Source organism: Lagopus muta, chromosome 17, assembly GCF_023343835.1.
Source record: "Lagopus muta isolate bLagMut1 chromosome 17, bLagMut1 primary, whole genome shotgun sequence".
Lineage (NCBI taxonomy): Eukaryota > Metazoa > Chordata > Aves > Galliformes > Phasianidae > Lagopus > Lagopus muta.
In genome coordinates this window covers 3032979-3059112 of record NC_064449.1, presented here as the reverse complement: position 1 = coordinate 3059112, position 26134 = coordinate 3032979, and the positions used below count along the sequence as shown (strand labels likewise).

At 40.5% G+C, this 26134-nt stretch overlaps 1 protein-coding gene across 1 annotated transcript in view; it reads right to left on the bottom strand.

The window, feature by feature from the left end:
- CCDC60 (coiled-coil domain containing 60) overlaps positions 1 to 26134 on the bottom strand; it is a 45112-nt gene that overhangs the window by 1681 nt on the left and 17297 nt on the right. The window contains exons 2-12 of the mRNA XM_048964442.1: positions 24926 to 25009; positions 23383 to 23474; positions 12321 to 12497; positions 11703 to 11825; positions 10605 to 10709; positions 9209 to 9299; positions 7786 to 8005; positions 6938 to 7028; positions 5758 to 5880; positions 4782 to 4913; positions 2404 to 2593 (exon numbers count right to left, since the gene is read on the bottom strand). Of these exons, the coding sequence (XP_048820399.1) occupies positions 2404 to 2593; positions 4782 to 4913; positions 5758 to 5880; positions 6938 to 7028; positions 7786 to 8005; positions 9209 to 9299; positions 10605 to 10709; positions 11703 to 11825; positions 12321 to 12497; positions 23383 to 23474; positions 24926 to 25009 (1428 nt within the window). The remainder of the gene's footprint in view (positions 1 to 2403; positions 2594 to 4781; positions 4914 to 5757; positions 5881 to 6937; positions 7029 to 7785; positions 8006 to 9208; positions 9300 to 10604; positions 10710 to 11702; positions 11826 to 12320; positions 12498 to 23382; positions 23475 to 24925; positions 25010 to 26134) is intronic.

The following is a 26134-nucleotide window of genomic DNA, read 5'->3' as shown; positions in this document are numbered from 1 at the left end:
AAGAGACCATCGAACAGATTCACAAAGCTCATGGAATACAACCATCCCTGACTTCAGGGCTGTCATTCTAATGTCTCACCCAGGAGAGTAATGGAGAATATATGCAAAAGTAATTAGTGGAAAGTGTATCTTCAAGTGAAAACCTCAAATGTGTCTAAGGATTCTTGGCTTTTCAATATTGATATTAATAAGGCAAGAAGTTAAGCCATAATCACAGAATAACTACAAAGTTAACTGAAAACAAAACATCCAAACTACTGAAAAGAATTAGAGCAAAAAAGAACTGTATTAAAACTTAAAACTCAAACCTGCATTTGGGTTATTTATTTTATTTTGTAAATGGGAGGTAAAGTGAAGAGCAGAGTCAATAATATTTAGATATGGTGATACGTGTACTGCATTGAGAAGATGCTTGCTGTAATGTAGGCACTGCTGGAGAAATGTTTGAAGAAGTCACCTGCCTTGTGAGTAGGAACCAAGCCTTCATCCTAAATGTAACTCCCATATAACTAAAGGGAATGGCCTTAAGTTGCATCAAGGGAGGTTTAGGTTGGACGTTAGGAAATACTTCTTCTCCAGAAGAGTGGTCAGGTGCTGGAATGGGCTGCCCAGGGAGGTGGGGGACGGTTGGACTGGATGATCTTGGAGATCTTTTCCAACCTTGATGATTCCATGATTCTAAATGGTTAGGAGAGACTGAAGTTTGATGGCTAGTCTAAGACATCACACAGGAAGAAGTCATTTAGCTTTTATTCTCTGTGGCTGACCACAGCCAGCAGAGCACTGTGCAGGGGCAAATTTCAGACGTGCAAGGGTGGTCAATGGGACTTCCTGAAGGTTATTCTCCTTCCCCAGTCTTCCATGATGCAAATCTCAATGGGAGGGAGTTTTCTGCTTGAAGCATGACAACTGTAACTGGATGGAAAACCATCTCGGCTGTCCACCTGATTAAAAGGCAGAGGATTGTGCATGGAGAGGGTCTACTCTTGCCTGGAACCACTCAATGAAATCCTCTTCGGGCATCTGTACAATACTTTCACGTACAAACTGAAAGAGAAAAAGGTCATTTCCTGAGCATTTAATTCTATGTGTAAGAGAGAGACATAATATGCCTCTCAATTTCATCAATTTGAACAAACGTATTGACTTCTGCATAAAATCAATACAGTGCTTCATATCACCAAAACGTTTTAATGCAGTTTTCAGAACTGCTGGATTTGCTTTAAAATGAATTAAAAGCAAAACTCCATGATCTTCCTTGCAATTTATATTCTCAGTCCTTCAAAGTCAGGTCTTTGAGTTTACAGACATACAGCTGTCTTCTACCTACGACTGCACCACATACATTAAAGCAACTTGAAGTTCAATAACTTCACCTTGAATCCATGCAGGTATCCACCAGTTTATGTGTTTACATTCAGTGACACTCTCCTTGCCACTAAGACATTATAGTTCTGTTCATCTGTTCCAGCCCAAGGAAGTCAAAGCCCAAAGTCTTCTTTCCTCTCTGGGTATCTTTAAAAGATGTGTAAATAGAAGATTCTGCAATGCTCACATCTTTTTTTTCTGTATTACTACTGCACCAGCAAGCAACAGAAACAAATATTGAGGCAAGGCTGCCTCTCTAGTTAGTGACTACACAAATTAGAGCAATTTGTGTAGTAGAAAATGCAAGTGGTCTGGATTGGGGCACACCGGATGCCTTGCCCCCATAACGTGTCATAAACTCAACATATGAAAGATGCACAGGCGCTGTAACATGCTGCCTCGATGGGATTGCTGCTGTCTCGCAGATTAGGAGGAAGAATGGTGATGAGAACAAAGAACAGAAGGTGGCATCATTGCCCTTTTTATCTTGGTTAGACTACACAGCAGCACACATTATAAAGTATTCGGGTTTCTTCCTTCTATCTTTACTCTTCTGTAAATTGATACTAGAACAACATGAATGGGGCACAGCTCACAACCTTGAGAAGCATATTGTTTTTTACGTGTTGCTGAAGCAAAACAAAGGCATCTGCAGGATTCCTGGGTTGGTGGCACAAATTAACACGAATAGCTCCTAGCTGTAAGGCCTGGGAATGACAGGCTTCCTCAGGGCACAGAAAGGGAATGTTTCCCCTCGAGAATCCTAACAATTTATGGCAGACATCGCTTCCACTGTGGCAGTAAATAAATCAACAATGACATAATAATCAAATGATACTGATTAATAATCCAGCCCTTGTCATAACAGCTTTCCTCTGATGGGTTCAGTGTGTCTTGTAGAAGGTGAGTAGCACCATCTTCACTTCATGACATCCTAAATGATTTCATCTGGTACCTCTCCACTGCACTTCACCTATGGGTGTCCACTTTCCCCACCCTTATCACACAGAGAATCCAGAGCTGGACCCATCTCACCTCCACAGCAGCAGCGACGTCAGGAGAGCACAGCTCCCACAGCTGGAGATCAGCCACAGCCTTCAGGAAGGTGTCCTGATCAATGTGTAAATCAGGAGCCAGGCCGAATTTTTCCAGTTTCCTTAAGATTTTCTTGACATAATGGTCATTCTTCACAGGCTCCGGCAGCCTGGCCAGCAATGCAGGAAACCTTTAGCAGAAAGAGGAACAGCAATGAAAGGGAATCTCTAGGAGCTAATGGAAAAATCTGATGGGCAACTCTAGGTCTGGGTGGAATTTCTGCCACCTCACAACTTCTGTGGCTTCCACAGGGGGGAAAAAAAGAAAGGTTCTTTGGAGAATGTAATGCTCAGTGTAATACCCAGTGAGTAATGCAAAGGAGCTTTATTTTACAGGAGTTGTGCATCGGCTGCCTTTACAGAGACTAAAAAAGATGCTTTGCTGTTCGTTTAAATTCTGAATGACAAACGTGGTTATGAAAGCAAATAACAAAAAGCTAACAAAGTTTTCATTTTACAAGAAATGTCCTCTTAATCTTTAGCCTCTGTGGATTTTCCAGTGCAATCAAGTGTCTGATTTGACACACTTCCTGATGCTCCTTCCTATCCCTTTTCTCTCTGTTAACACCATTCTCCTCTATGCGCTGGCATAAATCTCAGCAACGTGACAGTGCTGTAACACACAGCCTTTATCATTTAATTCTGAATATAGAGACTCAGAAGGAGAATTACACATTACAATAAAAAGAAAACCCTTGTGAAAAGTCTGACTTTTTTTCCCCTAATGTTCTGTATAAATTCTACAGTGCTGCCTTGACAGTGCTAGAGATTGATGCTCCAAGCCTATCAAGACCATGCATGGCTGAGGCATATCAGCTTGGCAGCAGGGAGTTCTGCCTTCCCATAGTTTAGGATATGTTTTACTGGAACAGCAGGAGATGGGTGAGGAATTTCTTCCTTAAACCAGTGAAAAGGGAAGCACACAGGTTCTCCTCTTCAGTAGAGACACTTCTATGCTTGGTTGCATACTACTGGTATGGCTGTTGAAGCAACTCATTACTCTCCCTGGCTAGGTTAGCCCAGTTCCCATCACTGTCTCACAAACAGGTTTTGCATAACCCATGCATACATCAAGATATTCTTTGAGGAAGGTCAGCACATTCACATCCCACTGTTCATATTTTATATTATCTCAGTTTTTGGTTGGCTTTTATTTCACTTTTGAGAGAGAAAAAAGCAGCTAGATTGACAGCAGATACCATTAAAGTGTTCCCACTGCAATTCAGCTTTCCTGGCAAGGCAGTGTTTGCAAGAGCATGGAAACAAAACAGCCCTGTTGTAAATGGAGTAAGTGCCACAGTGAAGGCAATTGCTCTGTCGTGACTTTGTGCCCCCCTGGGGCTGGACCAAACATCTCAGAGACTTCATTCTTTGCGTCCCTATGGAGATGTTGAGTGTGAGTGTATAACAGTAAAAACTCATCCACTTCAGCTCTGGGGCTTATTTACATGGCAGAACTTCAATGTGGGCAACAGCTGGAGCATACGCTAGGCAACTAAAATTAGTTTTGCTATATAGGCCAAGGCTAAGTTTATTAATTAACTCATGACTGATGGGTTCCTGGGCCACCTGCAAGTTGGACCTAAGATAAGAAACTGACTTCAGTGTATGAGGGACAGAAGGCTTACTAGCAAGGAGACCAAAGAGGGCAGGCTGAAATAAATGTTCCACACAGCTTTTTTTCCCCTGTATTTCCATGGCTGAGGGGTTCTCATGGCAGGGAACATGCTGAGATTTTCTGAGGTATTGCTGTAGGCTGTTTATAGTGTGGATCTGGAAGCTGATCACTGGACACAGTCAATATCCACACTGGCAGGGAAATATATTTTTTTTTTTACATGGATGGACAGCTAGAATCAGAGTTTCTTCACCATCAGTTTTAGCACTGTGAATTCCCAGTTCATCCAGAGGTTGCTGTGACTTTAACCCACGTACATTGATAAAGCATCTCTCCTCTTCAGGGTACAGTGTATTTTACATACTCCCTGAAGGACGAAGTTTCTTAGAGAGCTCCATGCTGGAGAGCATCTATGAATGCACAGACAGAGCACTTGTTGTCCCCAGTATCTCCAGAAGGAAATCTTCCCAGCCCTTTTCTTACCATACCCAATTATCTTGTCTCCTGAGCAGGCTGCTCCTAGGAATATCTGGGTTATTTTTTGCCACCAGTTTGTGAAGGCTGCATTTTCAGCAACCAATTTCAACGCTTTTTAGTGATACTTTGAGTAGAAAAGGAATAGAATTACAGCTTTTTGTACAAAAGACAACTCTAAAACCATGACAGCCTCATCTGAAATGAGGATCTCAATGGCTCCTTACCATTTAAGCCCATTTTCATCACGTTCCCTTTCAGCTCTCACGTCCAGCTGTCTTATTCTTTCCATGTCCTTTTTAAAGTACTTCAGTCGTTTCAAAGCCAGGTATTTTTTGCAGCATCGCTCTTCCTGGCTCCTAACAACAACAACAAAAAAACCCTTAAAAATGAATCTGTACTTTAAACATTACCATTCTTCTTCATAGGTAAGTGGGAAGATATCAAGGAAGGCAGAAAACAACACATCAGAAGAACACATTGCACGTTCAGTCTGTGGATGCTCATAACAGTGTTTGCTTGTGCAGCATTCTGAATGTACCCATATTTCTTCTAAAAATAAGGAAAGCACTGCAGCAAAAAAAGAGACAAAATCTAACTACAGAATGGAATGAAAGAATGGAAATAAGGAGGGAGAGAAAGGAAGAAAGAAAACAGCTGTGTAGGGAAGGATTTCAGGTGATGTTTACTGAGAAGAAAAGAATTTGCATGAATGTTACCCGGAAACAATCATCAGTGAAAGGAAAGGGTGGCAGATTTTGGCTGGTTAACAAAGTAGTAATGCTGCTGCTCAGGGAAGGGGCCTTGAGAGAGGACACTGCAAGTGTTACACTGTGAAAACAGTCCATGTAACGTTGAAGAACAACAGGGACATCTCTGACATGAAATGAGAAGACAGCCATGCAGACCGTGTGTGAACTGAATTTATTACTCTCTCTTTGAGTGAAAAGGACTATGATCAAAGCAAATACATCCCACGTATTTATCACAGCTGTGTCCCACAAAAGTCGCTCAGAACCATCCCCAAACACTGGAGTATATTTTCATACCTGAACAGTCAAACTTTTCCAGACCATTCCCTACCCCTTATTTTATTGTTGCCCTATATAAATCAGGAGATGCATCTTTAAAACGTCTGAAGATAAAAGGTCAAGAGCAAGGAGGGCATATTTTAGAAGTACACAGCAAACAGTCTCTTCTTACCTCTCAAGGCTCTCCAGAGCATCATGCAAACAATGAGCTGCTTCTTCACGTATTGCCATGAACTGGTGCCTTGCATCAGCACACAGGTTAGATTTGCTTTTAATGAAGTGGCTGATATGGCAGCTGGAAATAAAACAAGAGAAGTAGAATTAGCATCTTGTGGTAACCACCTCACACCAGTGTGAACGCACCTGAAGTCAGAGATCTTTTATTCACATTAAAATCCAATCCAGGCTTCTTTAGCCTGGAGAAGAGAAGGCTATGGGGTGACCTGCAGTGCAGCCTTCCAGCACCTAAAGGGAGCCTACAAACAGGAGGGGAGTCAACTCTTTACAAGGTAGATAATGGCAGGACAAAGGAAATGGTTTTAAGTTGAAGGAGAGAAGATTTAGCTTGGGTGTCAGGGGGAATTTCTTTACCAAGAGAACAGTGAGGTACTGGAACAGCTGCCCAGAGAGGCTGTGGATGCTCCATCCATCCCTGGAGGTGTTCAAGGCCAGGTTGGATGGGGCCCTGGGCAGCCTGGGCTGGTATTAAATATGGAGGTTGGTGGCCCTGCCTGCGGCAGGGGGTTGGAGCTTGGTGATCCTTGAGGTCCCATCCAACCCAAGCCATTCTATGATTCTGTGAATGTTATTTTTTTTTTTGTTCCTTAATGAATATCATGCTTACTCTGTAGTCCTTCACTGACAGTAAATTGTAAGACAAGACGAGGTTTAAAATTGAGTACAGTGTGCCTTTTCCAGTCTGTGAGACACCCTATGAAAACTGCAAAAACACTCCTAGTGTGGCAGACTTGCTGGAGTTATCCAGGAACAAAGTTTATCATTTTTTTTCATATTATTCATATTTTTATATTCGTATTTTCATCATATTCCTCTTGACCTCAACTCCAAGGAAAAAAAAACGCTTCAGCAAAGCCCAATTATACGAATGATCAGTTGTGTCAGTCTTAGAGCTGCAGAAAGCATCACAAAACGGAATAATGAGGGAGCACACCTAATGGATTCTATTCTGCCACCTGGGCTGAGAGATATCGGTACCATTTGAATTCATTGAACACCAAATTCAGCTGCTCTGAAACAACACCAGCAACACAACAACAAAACCCCAACACCCCTCAGCTCTGTCCTGGTGAGCTCCTTCTCCTGGTCTTTCAGAAAGCCATTGGATCACACACCTCTGAAGTCCAGTCTTCTTAAGGGTGTCTGCTTGTTCATGGACACTTTTTGATGCCTTCATGTGTGTTCTCTGGATCTGCTTCTGTGGGGCTGATGAAAAACAATCTGTAAAAACATGTTAACTCTGGCCAATGGTCTCCCAGTTTCTGCTTGCCTGTCTCTATGGGATGTTTCTTCATCTCATGGCCAAATCAAGCTCTCAGGTGTTACAGCTCTCAGGATTATTTTCAAATCTGATCCCTGGAGGCATTCAAGGCCAGGCTGGATGTGGCTCTGGGCAGCCTGGTCTGCTGGTTGGTGACCCTGCACATAGCAGGGAGTTTGAAACTGGATGAACACTGTGGTCCTTTTCAACCCAGGCCATTCTATGATTCTATGATAAATACTAATTTGCTTTTCTGGCCTTGAAGTAGAAGAAGGGAAAGGCTAAAGATTGCCTCGCTATATAGTGAAATGCACTGCAAACTGTTCTGTCACGTCTATCAAGTGCAGGCAGCCACTAATGGAGGAGCACAGAATAACAAAGCCCTCCATTAAATAGACGTATGTTCAGAGCATCAGTTGATTATGCCAGAGAATGCTTTTACCTCCTATTGGATATTACAGATGTGAACAACAGTCTGATTATACAGCTGATATAACTAAAAACTCTTAATATTCACATGGGGTTATGCCATCTTTAAACCAATTTGTGACTGGTAAGGGCAGAGAGACATGTATGGAGTTTCCTACACCTGAAGAGGATGTACGCTTTTACACTGGCACACCTAGCAGTGTCTTTGAAGCACTCCTTAGTGATGCTGAAAGTAAGCCTACTTGATATTGGCAGCCAAGAAAAGGAACTTACAGGGGGAAAATTGTTGTTCTTTAGTTTGCATTGACACACTCGTAACACTGGCCAAAGCTCCGCTCAGGTTGACGTCTTCAGAGCAAAGCACAAGAGAATTTACACTGCTGAGAGGGGTCTGACCGTGAGATGACTGACTGCTAAGCTGAGAGCTGGCTGGAGCAGCTGCCTTGTTTGTCTGCCTCCTGAACGGGATGCGCCGCGCTTTCCGCATGTATTTCTGTACATATAAGAAAGAGAGAACAAAAAGGGATTTTCTGCAGCCAATTTCAGCAGATTTACTTTTGGATTTCTGTAGCATCTTTGACAATGAAGAATCGTTTTTTTTCTGTACTAATCCCAGCAGTAGGTTTATCTGGTCTTCCTGTAACCTCACCCACTTTTCTTCACTGACTTCACCAAGGCAGCAATTACATGGGTAGGGCCTGCTTTTTTGGGCATCTTTCTCCCATATTCCTCTGCTGTAGCATTAATGACAACAGGTTAAGCTGATTTGTAAGCAAGTAACACTGCAGCTATGGAGAGAGTTGGGAATAAAGCAACTTTTTCATGTTTATGGATGAGTAAGTCAAAATGGTTTGATAAATGTTCAGGTCTCCTCCTCACATATAATGACTTACAAGTAAGCTTCCTGTGTCCAGCGCATAGAACTGAATGTAAACTGAATTCTTCAGGCTTGATAATGAGAACAGTATGTATTATAAACCAAGTACCCCTGGAGAAACCCAGTATATCCACCAGAAGTTCCATATCAAATTGAAAAGCTGTGTTCAAGGAATAATTAGCATAAATGATAGAGAGGAAATTAATTCAGGGAGGAGGAAAGATAAAAATGTGAAAGCTTTATGACATATCAAGGCTGAGGTGCACTTTGTGTTCCTCTGCTCGTGCTCTTTGGGATCTGACTTGAGAGAAATGGGAAGACCATATGGAAAAATCAGAAAGGCACCTACTGAGAAACAGCTCTTAGTTCTGTGACCTTCTGGCTCGCCCTCACTGTTTGCTTACAGCAAAAGGAAGAGCTGCATAAAGACACAGTCTTTATCTTAGGGAAGTTTCACAGCTTGCTGCTTATTTCCTACCAGCCCTCCAGGATGCCAATTTGAAATCCCTAGGGTCCTCAACTCTTAAGAAAAACAGGAACAAGTGCAAACCAGAGTCTAATATAACTTTTAGCAGAACATTTAATCCTTCCTACATCAGTATTATCACTAAGGCCGAGGCACAGCTTCAATCTTCTGAGCAGTCACCTACTGCTCTTCCTATTACCGAGAATCAAACTGTTATTCTATAGAAACACAGAAGCATAATCTGCAATTCACGACACCCAGAATACAAAATGAGGTATCAAAGAGTTCAATGAGGCAACAAAAAGAATAAATGCTTGAAAAATTGGATTTGTTCCCAAAGAACAAATTAATACCTTTGTGTTCGTAACAAAGAGCTCCCACATATATGTTGCAAACTTTTCCTCTTCGATTTCCTTCACTGATTTTTTAAAGCCACCAGGGTCCCTAAGTAAAAACAACATAATTAGTTTCCTATTTCAAGAGTTCTTCTTATTAACCTCTTTTAAGATCATAATGAAAAGAGGGCAAATGGTGACTGATTATGACATGTTTGCTTACAAGACAGACAATACAAGCAGTACAGGCCATGAGTGAGCCATAGTCACAAGGCAGCACGGTAATTCTTGCAAACTACCAGACGTACTGAGCCAGATTATCCTCTCCACTTTCTCTGTGCAAGATGTCATGGATCAGAATGATGGCAGGTTCATGCAAAAGTTTGGTTTTTCTATCCTGTTGGCTGAGTGAGGACCTCTATTAGCAGGGCACTGCTGAGGTTCTCATTTATCATTCAATCCCCATCTAATCAGCCGTAAGTTTTACAAAGCAGATTAATGTTCTAAGCTTGCTCTCTTCACTACATTTAAACATCTTTTTTGTATACACAGATGCTATATGATCTGAATGAAAGCATAATTTTTCATGGTTACTGCACAATGAAGTATATGTTGGCTTATCAGTTCAGGTGACGTTGAGGAAGAGGAGTGGTGTGGGAGACTGCAATAGAAAGTAGAAGGAAGAAGAAACAGCATTACTTTTATATCTGGAAATGACTCCAGAGTCTTATACATTAACACCCTGCTGTCAGCATCTGTCTATTGGTCAGTCCTCATATGTAAAGGGGTGAAAGATCCATCCACGATACACAATGGACTGATTCTCCTCCAGGCTAATTCTACATAATGCCACTCTTGTTCTGTATAGGCACAGTTTGTCTTCATTGAGAATACACAGAGAAAACAGAACAACTCTGAAGAGCTTTGCCCTGCAAATCAGAGCATAAACTGTACAAAGTTTGTGAATAATTCAAATAAATGTTAAGTCAACATTGTTGTATTTATAGATAAAAATGTTGAGAACTTAAACATTTACTTCCAACAGCATAAAAGTTCAGGAGCAATGCACCTTCTATAAGTACCTACCACTGTCATACATCACTGATAGAATGAAAACAACAGCTAAATATCCCTTAATAGCTGGCTTTGTTCTGTAATTAAAATGTGTCTGGAATTCCTGTTCAGTTAGGGGATATCCCTCTAAGGAATGTTCAGGAACATGCATACATACATTACTACATGTTTCTAGTTCACATAATGATTAGCAAAAGGATAAAGGAAGGAAAACAATTTCACTATGTTAGCTCAGTATTTTCTGCTAAGACTTCACTTAGTGAAAAAAGAGAAAAAAACAACTAATGACATAAGATTCCCAAACTCTCATTCCAAAGACTATTGTGAATTGCATACGTACGTTAGATTCCAGCAGGATAATATAGAATGCATTGAACTGCTGGATTCAAGAGTCAGGGCTTCCAAAAGCCAATGTATGGCACACAGCTGGCGGAAAAAACATTCACTGCAAAAAGAAGAGACAAATGTGTTGTGCTACAGATAGGAAAACGTAGTCAAGCTGCCACTGTGTTGACTGAAATAGATGTATCTAGCAGTAAAAGAAGGTTCTGTCGATAAAAATCAATTCTGCACCAGAGTGCTTCCATTGACCCAGTGAATTCTACACATCCTTCAAGGTTTTTTTAATGTTGAAACACATTTTTGAACACAAAGCTCCTCAGGGGACATGACTGTGATATGCTCAGCACTTTCACACCTACGAGGATTCCAACATTTATGAACTCGTGATTTGGATTCTATGGTAGGTTCTACAACTTTGCAATTGAGAATAGGCAGCGTATGAATTCAAAATGCCAAACCACGATTTTTATGAACTAAGACTGTCTTAGGGAGAATCAACTTTTTACTCGGGAAGATAGTGATAGGACAAGGGGGATGGCTTTAACTTCAGGGAGGGGAAGTTTGGAATGGATATCAAGGGGAAGCTCTTCACAGATAGAGTGGTGAGGTGCTGGAACAGCTGCCCAGAGAAGCTGTGGATGCTCCTGTATGGAGGTTTTCAAGACCAGGTTGGATGGAGCCCTGGGCAGCCTGGTCTAATGCCAGATCTGGAGGCTGGTGGTCCTGCCTATGGCAGGGGGGTTGGAAATTGATAATCTTTGGGGTCCCTTCCAACCCAAGCCATACTAAGATTAGCACTGTAGCTTAATCCACATGCAAGTATAGATATAAAGACATTTTTGGTGAGCAAGAGGTTAATGAACTTAGAACAAAATAGTGTGCATTGTATATGCACTGTGTTCTCCCTCTTTCTTAGGCCTGATTTTTTTGTTTTAAATTGTTTTTAATCTACGAAATTAAGTTTGTTTTTAATCTAGGAAGAACAAAATTTAACTTTGACAGCCTTTCCTCAAAACACCATGTATGCAGATCTGATGCAAATAAGTCAGAATACGCTAAATCAAGACCTGGGAGCAAACGATGCCTTCAAATATACCTTCGTGCTTCAGAGGGTCTTGGAATCAGGACACTGCTATAAATGGGAGCATAGGACCGTAAGGTCATCTTTTTTTTCTTCTTCCCTGATTTTTTCGGGTGGCTGCCTTCTATTGGAGAGGAACTGTCAGAAAGAATGAAGATGGAAGTTAAAGAAGGGAGCATATAAAAGGAAGACTATTTAATGATTAAATAGAGAGAAAACCAGAAGGAGGTGCTAATAGGGCTGAACTAGCCAATAAATCCATTCTGCAAGCCACACCACAAATTCTGCATGCAGTTCATTATTCTCAGTGCTGTGGTTACAATGGACAGCAAAAACATGGCAAACTCTCACCAGATCTACCCTTCAAATAATCATTTCTAAGTTCCTACTAAACCTCCCTCAGTTCACCCTAATCTTCCACCTTCCAAGCTTCCTCCTTTTTTTTAACAGTGCAACAACCACTTTTTGGTCCACAGTTGTTAAGTTCACGTGTGCTCACTGAGACTTTTAAGCATTTTCTCTTCAAGTTCATAGTAATTAGTAGTAATATTCTGCCTCAGTGACAGAAATGGAGATTGTCTCATTTTAAAACCACTGACTTTAGACTACAAGAAATCCTCTGAATCAACTTACGTGTTCATTTCTTCATCTGACATCTCTACCTCAGAAGAATATTTGCATGGCTGGAAGTCAGTTCTCCATCTCGTCACCTGAGACTTTTCTGCTTTCAATGCTTTCTTCTGCTCCAGTGACTCTTGGTGAAGGATATGAAAATATTCTCCACCCTGCTTCACAATACTTATATGATGCCTGCAAAAAAAAATCTTGTTTTCTAATGTGTGCCAAAGACACCAACTTAAATTTTAAGAAATGTTGCATTCTTTTGTTCACATTCTTCTATAACCAAGAGTTCAACACCAGCATTTCCTTTTGCAATATGATAACAAAGGATAATTTCCCAGTATGAGCTGGGAGGTCTTTCCATCACCTCTTTCAGTGCTGTTGGATGTTGGAGTTTAACAACTGAACTCAACGCCATGGTGTTCAGTACTTGATTTAAAAACTCCCTGCCTAATTCTAACTTATAGCAGCCAATGGACCACTGGGCCCCCTATCCATCACATGCTGTAACAGGCCGTGCCCTGAAGCTACCAGGAAAGGTAACAGGCAGGGAATTATTGCAAAAGCAGTAAATGAGAGGAAACCAAAATGCAAAACCTGTTGGATGACAGCAGAAGTAAAAATAAAAAAAACAAAAGTAAAAAAAGAAAAGGTGAGCCAGGGCAGAGAAAGGCTTAAAGCATTAACTAATTATTAAACCATTAACTGTAAAGTAGCAGATAATCCAAGCCAGACAAGGGCATGCTGTTCAGGCATAGGATGCAGCCCTTTAAATTAGCACAGTGCTAACTTTCAAATTAGGTGTCATCAGGCTGCATTGATTCTTTCCCTATCTAGTCTTGAAAGATTGGCCTTGTTTCTTTTACTGAAGTTAACAGTCTCCCTTTAACAACCAGAAATATGTTAAAGCACCTGAAGATCACAGAGAGTACAAATTTCAGCCACGGAGCTCACAAGTTCTCAATTGGAATGGTTTGTTCCCTCCTTGCTTTCCTTGATGAAAAGCTATTTGCACAGCTTAATGGTTGGAGGACTTGGTTTTGTCAGCCTTATTTTTAAGTCCACCGATCATAAACAAAGTCTGAACAGCTTCCATGTTCAGGCAGATGATAGCCCACCTGCTTGCTATTTCTCTGCTAACTTTGGAAAAAAATGAAATGAGAAAATAAGATGTCACCGATAAGAAATACTGTGTGCTTTAAAAACATGAGGATTTCAGAGCTGTGTGTGACACGGCTTTTGTCTTCCATAAAACCCCAGTATTTTGAGTAACAGGCATTTATTGGAATGGTAGAAAATAACCCCACACTCCTGCTTTATGCACTTCTCCAGTAGTTCTCACTCATTTCTCTCAACCATGAAGATACTGGTATGAAAAAGGTTTATATCAGCATTCCCTCTTAAGGATCAAAACCATTGCTGTAGCTGCACACTGTGACCATACAAAGAGTGAACAATGAGGCTGTCACATGAAATGAGACAACTGATAGAAACAGATGGTTATAAACCAGAAAGATGCTTTTTGTTTGCTCGTTGTGTGGTTGCTTCTTTTAATATTAATGGCCACAATCAGTCATATGAGAGAAAGATGTGTACATGGCAACTGGGGGAGTAAAGTACAATTTTAAAAATATTATGGAGTATAATTAATATTGAGGGATTTAACATGTGCATGCAAAAAACAATGATCCTTGTCATACACCAACAGGAAAAGAAAAGCTACACACACTTGTGAACAAACATCCTGAGTCTGACTTCCTTGAAGTCTCAGGTATTACAGCAGATAGCTCTGCAGTCTGCAAGGCAAGAAATGAAATAAACAGAAGCATGGCATACAGAAGAGCTTTAACAAGAGACAAACAGACAAAAATTCCTCATAATTCCACTGAATTATTTCAGGAACATTTATGAATTACCCCAAACATTCACTGACTCCAGTCAGAGAAACTGTAAAATAAATCCAAGCATAGAATATAGAGGACCAATACAGAATGAGGTGACCAATGTACTTTTCTGCACTATTGATTTGTAGTACGTAGCTAGAATAGGACATCAAATATTTCTACATTTGAATTCTGGTATCAGGACACCCTGTTCATACCATAACTTAACAAATGCAGCTGGGTTGCCTATTTGACAAGTAGGTGAGAATCATTCATTAAAACGCAAATGAAATCACTGATGGACTTTTCAGTGTGCTTATTAAAATAATGGAGCCTCAGTCAATTTTAGTCACAACACAGATTTTCAACTGTGTTTCAGACAAAAGAACTTTCTTTCCAAGTTAAGAAGTTCGTTTGCAAAGTAGTTGCAGTCTACTCATGCTAGCTTAATTCTTCCTCTCTCTAAGACCTAACGTTATGGTCACAGTGAACAAAAGCTGAGTTGTGAGCCTTAAGGACAATAACTATCCATCAAACAATTTAACTACACACAGATAATTCCTCTGATCATGGAAATTGCTAGCCACTGTTTCATAGCGTTTACTTATCTTAATGGAAAAAGGCTTTCTAGCAATAAAGCTAATGAAAGAACATCGTCTGCTCCAGACAACGTACAGCAGAAATGCAACCTTTTTCCACAGGCATGGAGCCAATTGTTAATTGAGATAAAAGAAAATACATTTGCACACAGAGCTGTTTTTACTTACGAAGGACAAAAAGAACAACTGGAGACCGAACTCTGCGTTTGTTGCAGACTGTCAATGGTAACATCCATTTACACCAATGGAGAGTCTGCTCCTTTCTCTTATCAGTGAATACTGGAGCTGTTGACCACTGCACTCAGTTCTTTAGCACCCTTACATTCGGTGTGATAACACACATACATACATGTATATGTATATATATACGTATATATATGTGCCTGTATGTCCATAAGTTAGTTACATTAAGATCACTTCACACCTTTGGGATCCTGTGAGGTGAGAAAGTCTCACTGTAAATGAGGATTAGAGAGTTGTTCACTTAAAATATAACCAGTGAGTTATTAAAGAGTGGCTACATGACCCTCCTTAAATTACCAGCAGCCATGAGAGGTGAGCCTGAGAGAGCAAGTCCTGCTCTTGTGCTTCACACGGCATTTGGGTTGTGTTCTGAAAGCTCAGCACATGGGAAAAAGACAGGTACTCACAATTAATATGCAGATACTAATGAAAATGAATGAAATGAATGAAATGAATTAAGAATTTGGGTTAGGTTGTGTTTATAACCAAGCTAAAGAGGTACAAGTGTACACACGAGGCAATGGAAAATCAGGAACAAAACAGTTACTACTCCTATTTAATGGCTGAGTAATCACACAACAAGAGCCTAATAGGTAAATATTCACACTTCTGTTTTCTCTAAGTTCAGTTAATACCAGATTATAATTACATTAAGATCTTTAAATGCAGTTACCAACCCATAGAAACTCTGACATATGTTACCATTTACCACACTGAACCAACCACTGAACGTTCTGGCAAGAAACTGAAGTGGCACCAGATCAACATCTGCCTTGAGCTGAAGTCACACACGCAATCTGGAATACCCACATTATTTTGGATGTAGATTCCCATTTTGTTCTCCTGAAGATGAGTACAATCGTCTGTACTCAAATGGGTTCGTTTCTAAACAAAACAAGCAAACAGAAACACCCTCCAAAAAACCATGCACCAAAAAATAACAAAACCAAAGCAAGCCCTGTATGAAGGCAGTTCCCTCAGCCCGTCTTCGTAAGAAGACAGCAGATCTCCAGCAGCTCCATGTCTTCTTTATGCTAGGGCACCAGACCCGGATGCGATACTCTAGATGAGGCATCACAAGGGCAGAGTAGGAAGAAGATCAATCTTCTTGCCTTAGCACGCAAAGGTATTTACAGAACAATGACATTTTAATACTAAATAATGGAAAACTCATTTTAAGTGTTAGCTTTGTTCAACCGTTCAGTGACAACACGTCATTTTGTTCCACGATACATGGAATTAGGCTGTCATGTTTAGATAGTAAAATCTAATAAGCAACGAACTGCTTGCACTTACAAAAATTCAAATACAAATATATTTTTGCAGGAGAAGAAAGGAAATGGAGACTCAAATGAACAGTCTGGGAGGGCAGAATTGTTGATGGGAATAGCAGTCTTTCCAGTGATTGATGATAGGGATAATGATTCATACATCCGTACACATAAGTGGATGTCTTTGGCCGTGACTGCTGTCTAATTAATGTGAGCCATCACTCACCTAAAAGAAAATTTTTGCTTCTGGAAATAAAATGCTACAAAGTGCCAGCAGTGACAGTGCTAGAAACATGACAATTAGAGTGATTTCTGCCAACCAGGAAAAGGGCACAGAACACTGGTTTCCAAGCAACTGACATTATGAAGTATTAAGTACACTGGAAACTAATATTGGCAGATAAACATTTCACCTTCTCTGTTTCTGCCACCTGACTCTCTTTTTTGCTTCTTAACTCAGTGTTGCCTCTCCTTCCCACTCTCACACACTCAGCTGGATCATCTAGCAAACCATTTGCATCAAGGAATGCCAACTTAGCAGAATCTCCAAACACTGAAGACTTTTTCATCTCTCTATACACATAGATAGGATTGGTGTAGATTCACAGGCAAGGATAGCAAAGGTCATAACCCAAACTCCAAAATCAACACGCTTCTTTGCCTTTCAAAATCTTCCCATAATAGCTACCACATCAATCAGAAAAGTTAAGTGGCTTTATAATAAGAAATACCCAAAGACAGATAGTTACAAAGCTGCTCGCAGGAAGACAAGTAACAGGAACAGCTCTTAGGGTACGTCAGTCTAACTGTTGTTGCAGGCATAAAGGATGCATTAACACAGCCTGGGCTTTCTGTATAGAGACTGACTTTTAGAGATCTGCCTTCAGAAAACTTGAAGCACTGAAAAGAAACATCTAGTTTCTAATTTAAAGCCAGCCAATGGAATACTATTAAACTGCCAACAGTCTGACATACAGTTTTATTCAACTAGCTCTACTAAAACAGATGCAAGGGAACTAATTTTCTTCCAACTACCAAAAATGCACTGCATTACAAGGGCTTAACACAGCCCTTTTGGAAATAAAGGCTTGAGTGGCTCACGAAATGGCACGGACTGCTTCCCTTTGAGCGTGTAGCTCCAAGCTGTCAACTCCTAGATATCACTGATGGGGGATGATCACAACTTGTCACTGTCACATGGGAACCTGTGCTTAGATGATCATCACTGCACACACAGATCTCAGTTTTTATGTTGGCACATTTTTTTATTTTATTTTATTTTATTTTTACCCCTGATGCTTCAGTTTTCCTTGCCAAAAGAGGATTTGTGTTCTGGCAAAGCAGTCACATCACTGCCATGTACTTTGGTCAGCCTTGTTTTCTAGATTTAGTGAAACATCTCAGCTTTTCAAAAAGTAGCTCTGTGTTTTGAGAAGTATTTATTTAACTTCATTAACTTCCTCTAGAACATAGCATGCATCTACCTCCCAAACTGTAAGAGGCCTTCAAGCTCACATAGGATCAGAAAAACCCTCAAAAGCATCTGTTTCTATCCAATGACAAAAGTAGCCTTGAAGGAGCAGGCTTCTAACTCAGGAGCTCAGGTAATTGCCTCATGCTATGTGTAACAAATCCAAGCCCGTGCTTACAATGAAACACTTAAGGTCTGTGCAAACCAAGCAGAACAGTGACCTTCTAACAGGCTTTTCCATCACTGTGCACCTCGGTGCATATCCTCAGCCTTGCCAAAGAAAAGACCAAAGGTGTATTAATCAGCTCATGCAGTGGAGAGGAACGCAGGGACAGCAGTCTGGCAGTTCGCCCTGTTTGCAGAGCTTAGGCAAGGACAGACTTTCAAAGCATCATCCCTCTTTCCATTTCTTTCGGCATCAATAACATTTGTATGTCTACCTCCATCTCTTCTGAGTGCCAGTGAATACAAGTAGTGATGGCTAGGCACACCATGAATCACAACTTAGTTGTGATAGAAACAAAAACAGATCTGGCTCCTCAACGAAGACTGAGATGTTTTCCAAATCACTTTCACAGTACATTCTGCTAGGTTCTGTTTCCAGTTTCCATCACCTTTCATACTTCCTTTCTACACACAGATAACGTTTTCAGCCAGCCTCATTTTAAAAAGCAGGCTTCTTTTTAAGCTCTGTTGTGCTGTTCTGGGTGTTGTTTTTTGTTGCTTGCTTTTTTGTGCCATTTAATAACATGAGTATTTCCAACTTGCATGGTCCTGCTGGCTGAGCTAGCCCACAGAGGTGATTTATGGCAACCTGCTTTTACAACATGCTAACTACAAACCTCCCGTGCTTTGGCCATCTTTGCTGTGTAAGCGTTCCTACATCTTGCTATGATTTATGGATGGCTGTAAAGACTTCTGCTTTCTTGGTTTTCATGCAACGCATCCTCATGCAACTGTGTATTACTTAACATTATTTCTGGATCACACAGATGTCATTGCAACAAAGCAATAAAAAAAGGTATTTCCCTCAGAGCTGAATGTCATATCAAAGTTGCTGTGCTTCTCACTAAGATGAAGCAAACTCAAGAAGCAGCAATGGGAGATTTCCTTCTGCAGAAATGAAACAACAATTCTTAGCACAAAGCTAAAGATATTTGATTGCCCAAGGAGAAATATGTTGTCTTTGCTGCCATGCTGTGTTCCACCCACTGAATTCAACACTGGGAAACACTTTGTCAAGTCAGTCAGGGCTATTTTCAGTCTGCATGTGAAATCTCTGCTGGAAGAAAGATGCACTGACTCTCAGCAATTGGAGTTACAATTATCCACAGATTTCCCAATTTTTATTTATATTTTTATAATGCTACACAAACATAAGCCCATTCCTTCCCATAATTTAACATAAAACTCTACCTGAGAGCTGGCAGGTGCCTCCTCACAGTGATTTGGTGTTATCCAACAGCAGGAAAGCCCTGACAAGGCTTCCTGCTCAGGACTAATGACTGATAGCAGTGAAAGATGACAAGTTTGAACAACCTCTGCATTCAGCAATCACCCTCTCATGTACTTACAGTTATCACTGAGAGGAAGCATGAGTTTGTAGTTATAAGTTTTATCTTCTCTTTAATTATATTTTTTAGCGTGTAAGGAAGCACGTGAAAGCTTTATGGATGCATTCATGTCTGTTCCAGTAATGACTCTTGAAATATTTTTGAGATAATCTTAACATTTTTACTATCATGTCACATCATTGTGATCATTATTGCTAAAAACTCCCTCACACTTTGCTCCATTATACTCTTTAATACAAACAAGCTGCAAGATCACAGGCACTACCTGCCACAAATACGTATCAATTAGCATCCAATTAAGACAACCGCTGGCTGTTCCCTTTCAATCATGAGGATAGGCAGCAAAACCCAAATCCACAAAGGTCATTTGCATCCCCTGACTCTCTGTCGTACATATTAGCATGCTGCTCTGCTAGCCCGACTGCTTTCACTGAAATGAAAAGTTGCTGTCCCAATGATTTACAACTCCAGTTTTCTTTTGTGCATTTCCCACTCTGCTCCCTCCCTTCAAAGGCTCCTTTTCTACATCCTGAATTTGTTGCTGAGAAGCACTGCCATCACGCCCTTCAGTCCAAACATCAGTGCAGCAATTCTCACTAGAAATTATCTTTTCCTGCAATTCCCTATTGCAGCATGTGGTTAAAAAGTCTGCTGACCTCAGTTCTTACTGTTCTGCAAATGTAGTCAAAGCAACATCGTATGAACGCTCAAGATGAATCTTTAGCACGTTTTAATTGCTAAAAGTCAAGGAGTTTCCAGTTTTAGACAACAGAATAATTAGAAAGAACAACAGTGAATGTAGACTTTTGATTTCCAGATACTAAGTCTGTTGGATATTATTCTGCACACTGGGTCATGTGGCTACTGCCTGCTTTAGGAAGCATCAGAGGTTGAGAGTCCACATTTCAAAAAGCAGATTCCCTGACTTTTCTCAAGCAAATTTCTCCACAGCTCATTAAAGTTCATATAATATTTCACTTAAATCATGTAAGTAGGAAACATGACTCAAATGCCACAGTACATAATTATGTGAGATATCTGCAGGATCACCACTGGGATCACAGCATAATACCACATGCTCCTTACAGGAGGTGACAGGCAGCATCATTGAAGCACATATTGAGACAACAGTGCTCTCTCTTTGCTGTTAGTTTTTCCACTGCTCTACCCTGCCAGTAATAAACAGGCAATAAATCATATTAATCTCCCCATGCTGAATCTCTTCTCCTCATGATGGTGATCACGGATGACCTTCCAGTCCTCACCTCAACCCTGAGCCAGCCTTTTTTTGTTATTTTCTGCCCCTGATCTTTAGATGATCAGGAGTGTGAGAGCAGTGTGGTGGAGTTCAGTTAGCCATCAGTGTGAAACCACCACGCCGTGCAGTCAGTGTAAAAAGGAAATGTCAATGGACTTGTGCAGCAACACAAGACTGGGCCTCCTCTCTGTGTTCCACATGTGTTTCAATGGTCATGGAACGTCGGAGAACAAGAATATTTCCACTCAGGCATTTTAAATTAAATGAAGCCAGTTTCAAATGCAACCATAATTAAATTTATGGGACTAGAAGAACGTGAAGGAGTTGGAGATGCTTCAGCAGGTACATATTTCTTATTTGTCAGCACAACAAATTCTGCTTGGGATACTAAAATGGAGTTGGGCTCTTCCCACCTTCAGCATCAGCAGTAAAAAGCCAAACTAGATGCTAAAGATCAATTGCCCAACATGCCTGTCCTCTGTGAGTGTGGTACTGATACAACTGATCAAGACTTCAAAGGCAATTCTGAAGACAGTGTGCATAAAGGAATATAATTTTGCTCATCCTTTTGGCTGTATTGGCTTCTGGAGGTGAGAAGGGATAGAAGTCTAAAAGTTGGGGATTTAAGCTCTCATTAAAAGATAACATTAGAATCAAAAATACATTGAGATCAAATCTATTCACATCATTAAAAGTCTGCATTAGCATCATTTTGCAGATTACATTACCATTAAACATCCAGCAGAAGGTTAATCTGCATTTATGATTATGTCTTGAGTTAGAAGCAGGTTACACAAAACACTTCATATGCTGTAAGAAACAACTGCACTCACTCAGATGAGCTGGGTCTCTTAACAAGACCTTTCCTTGGAGCTCCTGATTAATCAGGGCAGTTTGGGAAAAAAAAAAATCAATCAGAGAAACAGAGACATCACTGAAGTCTGGAAGAACAACTCAAGCATTTTATTTACCTGAGACACCTGAGTTCCATTCGTAATTGGAAAAAAAGTCATACTTCACTAAAATGGCTTATTGAACCTTCAAAATATGCACTGTTTACTATTTTGCTTATGGCTTATTTCCTTTTGGCACATTTATCAAGTGGATTAACAGAATAAATGTAAAACAAAATAGCCAGAGTTAGGTAAGGATGGAAGGGAAGAATCATAGAATTGCTCAGGTTGGAAAAGACCTTAAAGATCATCAAGTCCAATTGCAACTGAGCTGTACTACCGTACCACTAACAACCCTCTGCTGAATGTGGAATTTAACTTATCATAACTAGTGCAGAATTTAGGAATTGCTCTGGTACAAAAATTGCAGATATTTAACAACACTACATCGTGACAACTAATAATGTAACACATCATTACAGTAGGACACGCAAAGAAGCTTTTTTAGCTTCCTCAACTTTTGTAAATCTGCACTCTCAGTCCAACAGTGCAAGAACCTAATTCATCATCAATGTAACATGCTGATTCAATACCACATGTTCTCAACTGGAAAACATGCTTACATTTAACCTATGAAATTATTAAGTTTTTATATACATGTTTATCTTCTTGCTGATTGCTTTAATTCAACTATTTTTATCTAGTGAATGTTCTTCAAAGGCTTCAAGTCTACAGAGCTCATGTAATCTGTACCCTGTTGGGGCTGGCAGCAGTAAATCATCAATTTTATTTGCAGGAGGCTGTAACTAAACCTTGCCAGATGTAAATCTTTTTGTATTCCTGCTTGCTGTTTCAGCTCCAAGCAATTCTTGTTTCTCAGCACTCGCATCATGGAAGCTGGGTAGTTCCAAGAAAATTTAGTAAGCCTACAGTCACCAACTGCAAGGCCTATTATACAGCTCTGCAATTATTCAAGCTAATACTGAGCAAATGCCATGAGCAGGCTCCACAGGCGAATTTGGAGTGTAAACAGAATGTGTGATTGAAACAGAACAGCACACAGAAGTTGCAGCCTCATCAATGTAAGTAGCGACTGCAGTAACAAAGCTGAAATATGGGCATCAATAAGACCTGAGTACGTGCAAAAGAATGAGATGGTAGAATGGTAAAGCCTATGACCAACAGGCCTCGCTGTGTTATTTTTTTTTCCCCTTTCTTTCTTTTTAAATGAGTCTGCAAGACATGCTCTGTTGTGGCAATGGAAGATACCATTCTCCGACAGTGGCAATGGAAGATACCTTCTAGGAAAAGCAAGCACATCCAGCCACCTTCTGTACTCAATCCCCTAAAATTAATGATGGTTGCAGTCCAACCTCAGCTGGCTGGGCGGCATATAGGAACCCAGATCTGTGTCTGATTAAAACCTCCCCGTTCCCATCAGGTAAGGAGCTCAAACATCGATTCCCTCTAAGCCGTGATTTTCCTCCATCTCAAGTTGGAATACTCCATACAAGTCTGTGCACGTATTCCTGTTATGGTGGCAGATACTCTCACTGTAGTTTTCCATCCTACAGTGGACATTATACATCCCAACCTTTCTCGTGGATTACCAGATCTTAGCACAGTGCCATTTCACACAGAGGACTGCAAAAAGGTAACAAGCACCTGAACAACACCAAAACAGTGCAGTACTGATGGAGCTAGCAGTCGTTCCTCATGCAGCACTCAATACATCTCGAGCATACAGAATGGCTATAAAGGAGGAATTACAAGCCATCTTTTCTAAGCAATTAGTACAGCTGATGATTTTGCTGATCAGCCAGCTGAGACCACCGCAGAACCTTTGGCCTGACCCATTTCTGTGTGCTCTGGATTTCCTTACCTCAAGTGAGCTAGAGTTTTACTAAGAGTCTTCAGCTCCTTTCCTGTTTCTCTAGGTGAGGTGAGCCTTTTCACTGATTCCAGCGGATCAGACTGAAAGTGATCAAGTTGAGAATTAATATTAAGCTTTTAAGAAGAGCTTAGCACAGAGAAGGTACATGCAGTCTCACAGTTCAGCTTTAATCACAGTTTTCTGAGATAACCATCATCTGGGAGAGTATTATGAGATTCATGAGCACGTAAACAAACCTCATATGATATGGCATTATATGATATTGGCCTTGAACACCTCCAGGAACGGGGCACCCACAGCCTCTCTGGGCAGCTGTTCCAGCACCTCACCACTCTCTTGGGCATAAGAGTGTTTGAACAGCTTTTGGTCATTGGCTGACTTTGGGCTTGACAGAAGTCTTACGAGCAGTGAAGAGCCTGAGAGGGTTATGAAGCCAAAACTGGAAGAAGAGACTTTTTGATTATCTAGGCTAAGGGAACGACTGCTGTGATTCTTATGCATCAAACTACAAAAAGCACACACAAGAGAGAAATCTCCTACAAGTTCTAGTCCAGAAAAATGTTCAGACACAAAACAAGTTATTGAAAAAAAAAAAAAAGGCAAAGAAAAAAAAGCAGAAAAGCAATAGAAAGAGCTTTGCAGACATAGCTCTCTTTTTGGAGCACAGAGTGCAGTGTATCCACTCTTTTCATTCTAACTTTTTAATTTAATTTTTTAGGAGTGTACAAACCAGGTTCATGATTTTACACGAGGGAATTGAAATCATCTCCTTTAGGGCACTGTTCAAAGTGCTGCAACATTTCTTCCTCTGAACAACTATGCATCCAAATTCATGGGAGATGAAAGCTTGCATTTGCTGTGGAACTGCCCCTGCCTTAGAAGCACCCTTGGGACTCCCAGAGAACAGCTGCATCCATTTCATAGAATTATGACCACATGCTGTGCACATGCAGTGTTTTTGCACGTGTTGGTGAAGCCAACAAAACATGCAGCTGAGGCAGAGTTCAGTGTGCAAAAAGTGCATGGCTGAACTGCCATTCATTGGGAAGAGTAACACCAGTGTGCACAGACTGAGGTGCAAGCTGAGGTGTTCCTTGGGACAAGCCGGTGCATTTCCAGTAAAGGAAAGTCCTACAGCCTTGAGCTTTTGAGATATAAGTTGTGCAATATTGGCCAATGTACACCACAAATCACAACATTTTATTTTAAAAGTCATTTTGAATGCATTAGATGTTCTATGCTTTTTACATCCTTTAAGGTCGGTCTTCTATGACGAATGGAGTGACACCGCTAAACTGAATTTTCTAAGCATTCTTTTTACCAAATTACACTATAAACTTGTCTCACTCATCAGCAATAATTTTATGAGATAAAACCTATGATATATCAGCAGAAAGGCTGGTTCTTATGAATAGCAGAGCTTATAAACAGCAACCACTTGTATAGACTCAAAGCATGATGCTTGTATGTTGGCTTCTTTAACTCCATGCTGAATCAAAGCCGCATCAGAAATGAAACTGCACACTCTAACCTTTGGATTGGCAGAGCTCTCATTAGCAGTAACCTCAGCCACTTCTCTCTGTGGTCTTTCCTGCACGTCTTTTTTCACAGGATCCTAAAAATGAACAAAAACGTGTCGCCTTGTGTATAAATGCAAGTTAGACAGAGAGAAGCAGATCACCATTTTAAAAACCAAGTGGTGCAAGCAACTTTTCCTACAGAGATGCAAACTAAATCAAAGAATTAAGCAAGTCTGATGCAGAAACACTTAAAACATCACTAACTCTGGCACTCAAACAGATTCTCATGTGAAGCACCTGCAGAAAAAACTACCGTGCAAAATGCATCCATGCTTTCTAAATCACTGCACTTGAATGTTGTTTTTTTTCTATTAAAAAAAAAAACAACCCTCTTCTCATGGAAGGCTATTATCTACCATGTCTAACATAAAAAGAAAATCCAATTTCCAAAACAGGAATAAGAAATTACTTACCTGTAATTGCTCTTCCCTGAAGACACGCGCTGTGATGGATCAGTATTCGTGGGTCTGTGCTTTCACTCACCATGAAGGCACAGACTCATAAAAAGCCCTGAAGTCAAACAATCTCATTTTTAGTTCTCCTTCAACCAGCACTTTATTCAAGTGGAAGGAAGATATATTTCCTCCTATTGAAATCATATATATACACACACATATTTATATGTAGATTAATGAAGAACTTCAGATCACTCCGCAGCCTATGGTACTCGGGCTAAAAGGGTATGAAAATAGCAATTCCTTCCCGCAGTAGTTTCAGATCAAAGAGCTCATTTATTGATCCCAAGCAAAGCAAAGCAGGAGGCCCTGGGAAGCTGCATCCATATAGCTAGGGCAGAGCTGATGTGGAACAAAGACTGAAAGGCACAGCGCAGCAAATGTGGAGCTGTAAAGCCTTGAAATATCTGGATGTTTTAAAAGTTCTTAAAAGCAAATCATTTTGCTTGTTAGAATCTTGATTCTAGAAGGCACAAAATGTTTTCCAAATCTATGTTCCAATGTAGCATGTCAACAGAATGGAAGCAGAAAGCATAAGGAGCAGAGCTCTTCACTCGCTAGAAAGCTGTGCACACCAGAGCTCCGAAGTAACGACTGAGGGCAGACCGTGAGCAAATAACAGAGTAAAAAATAAGCAGAAATGATGCCAAGAGCAAAGCAGCTGGAACAGAAAAAAGATTTTCTGCAGTGTGTAGAGATGAACTA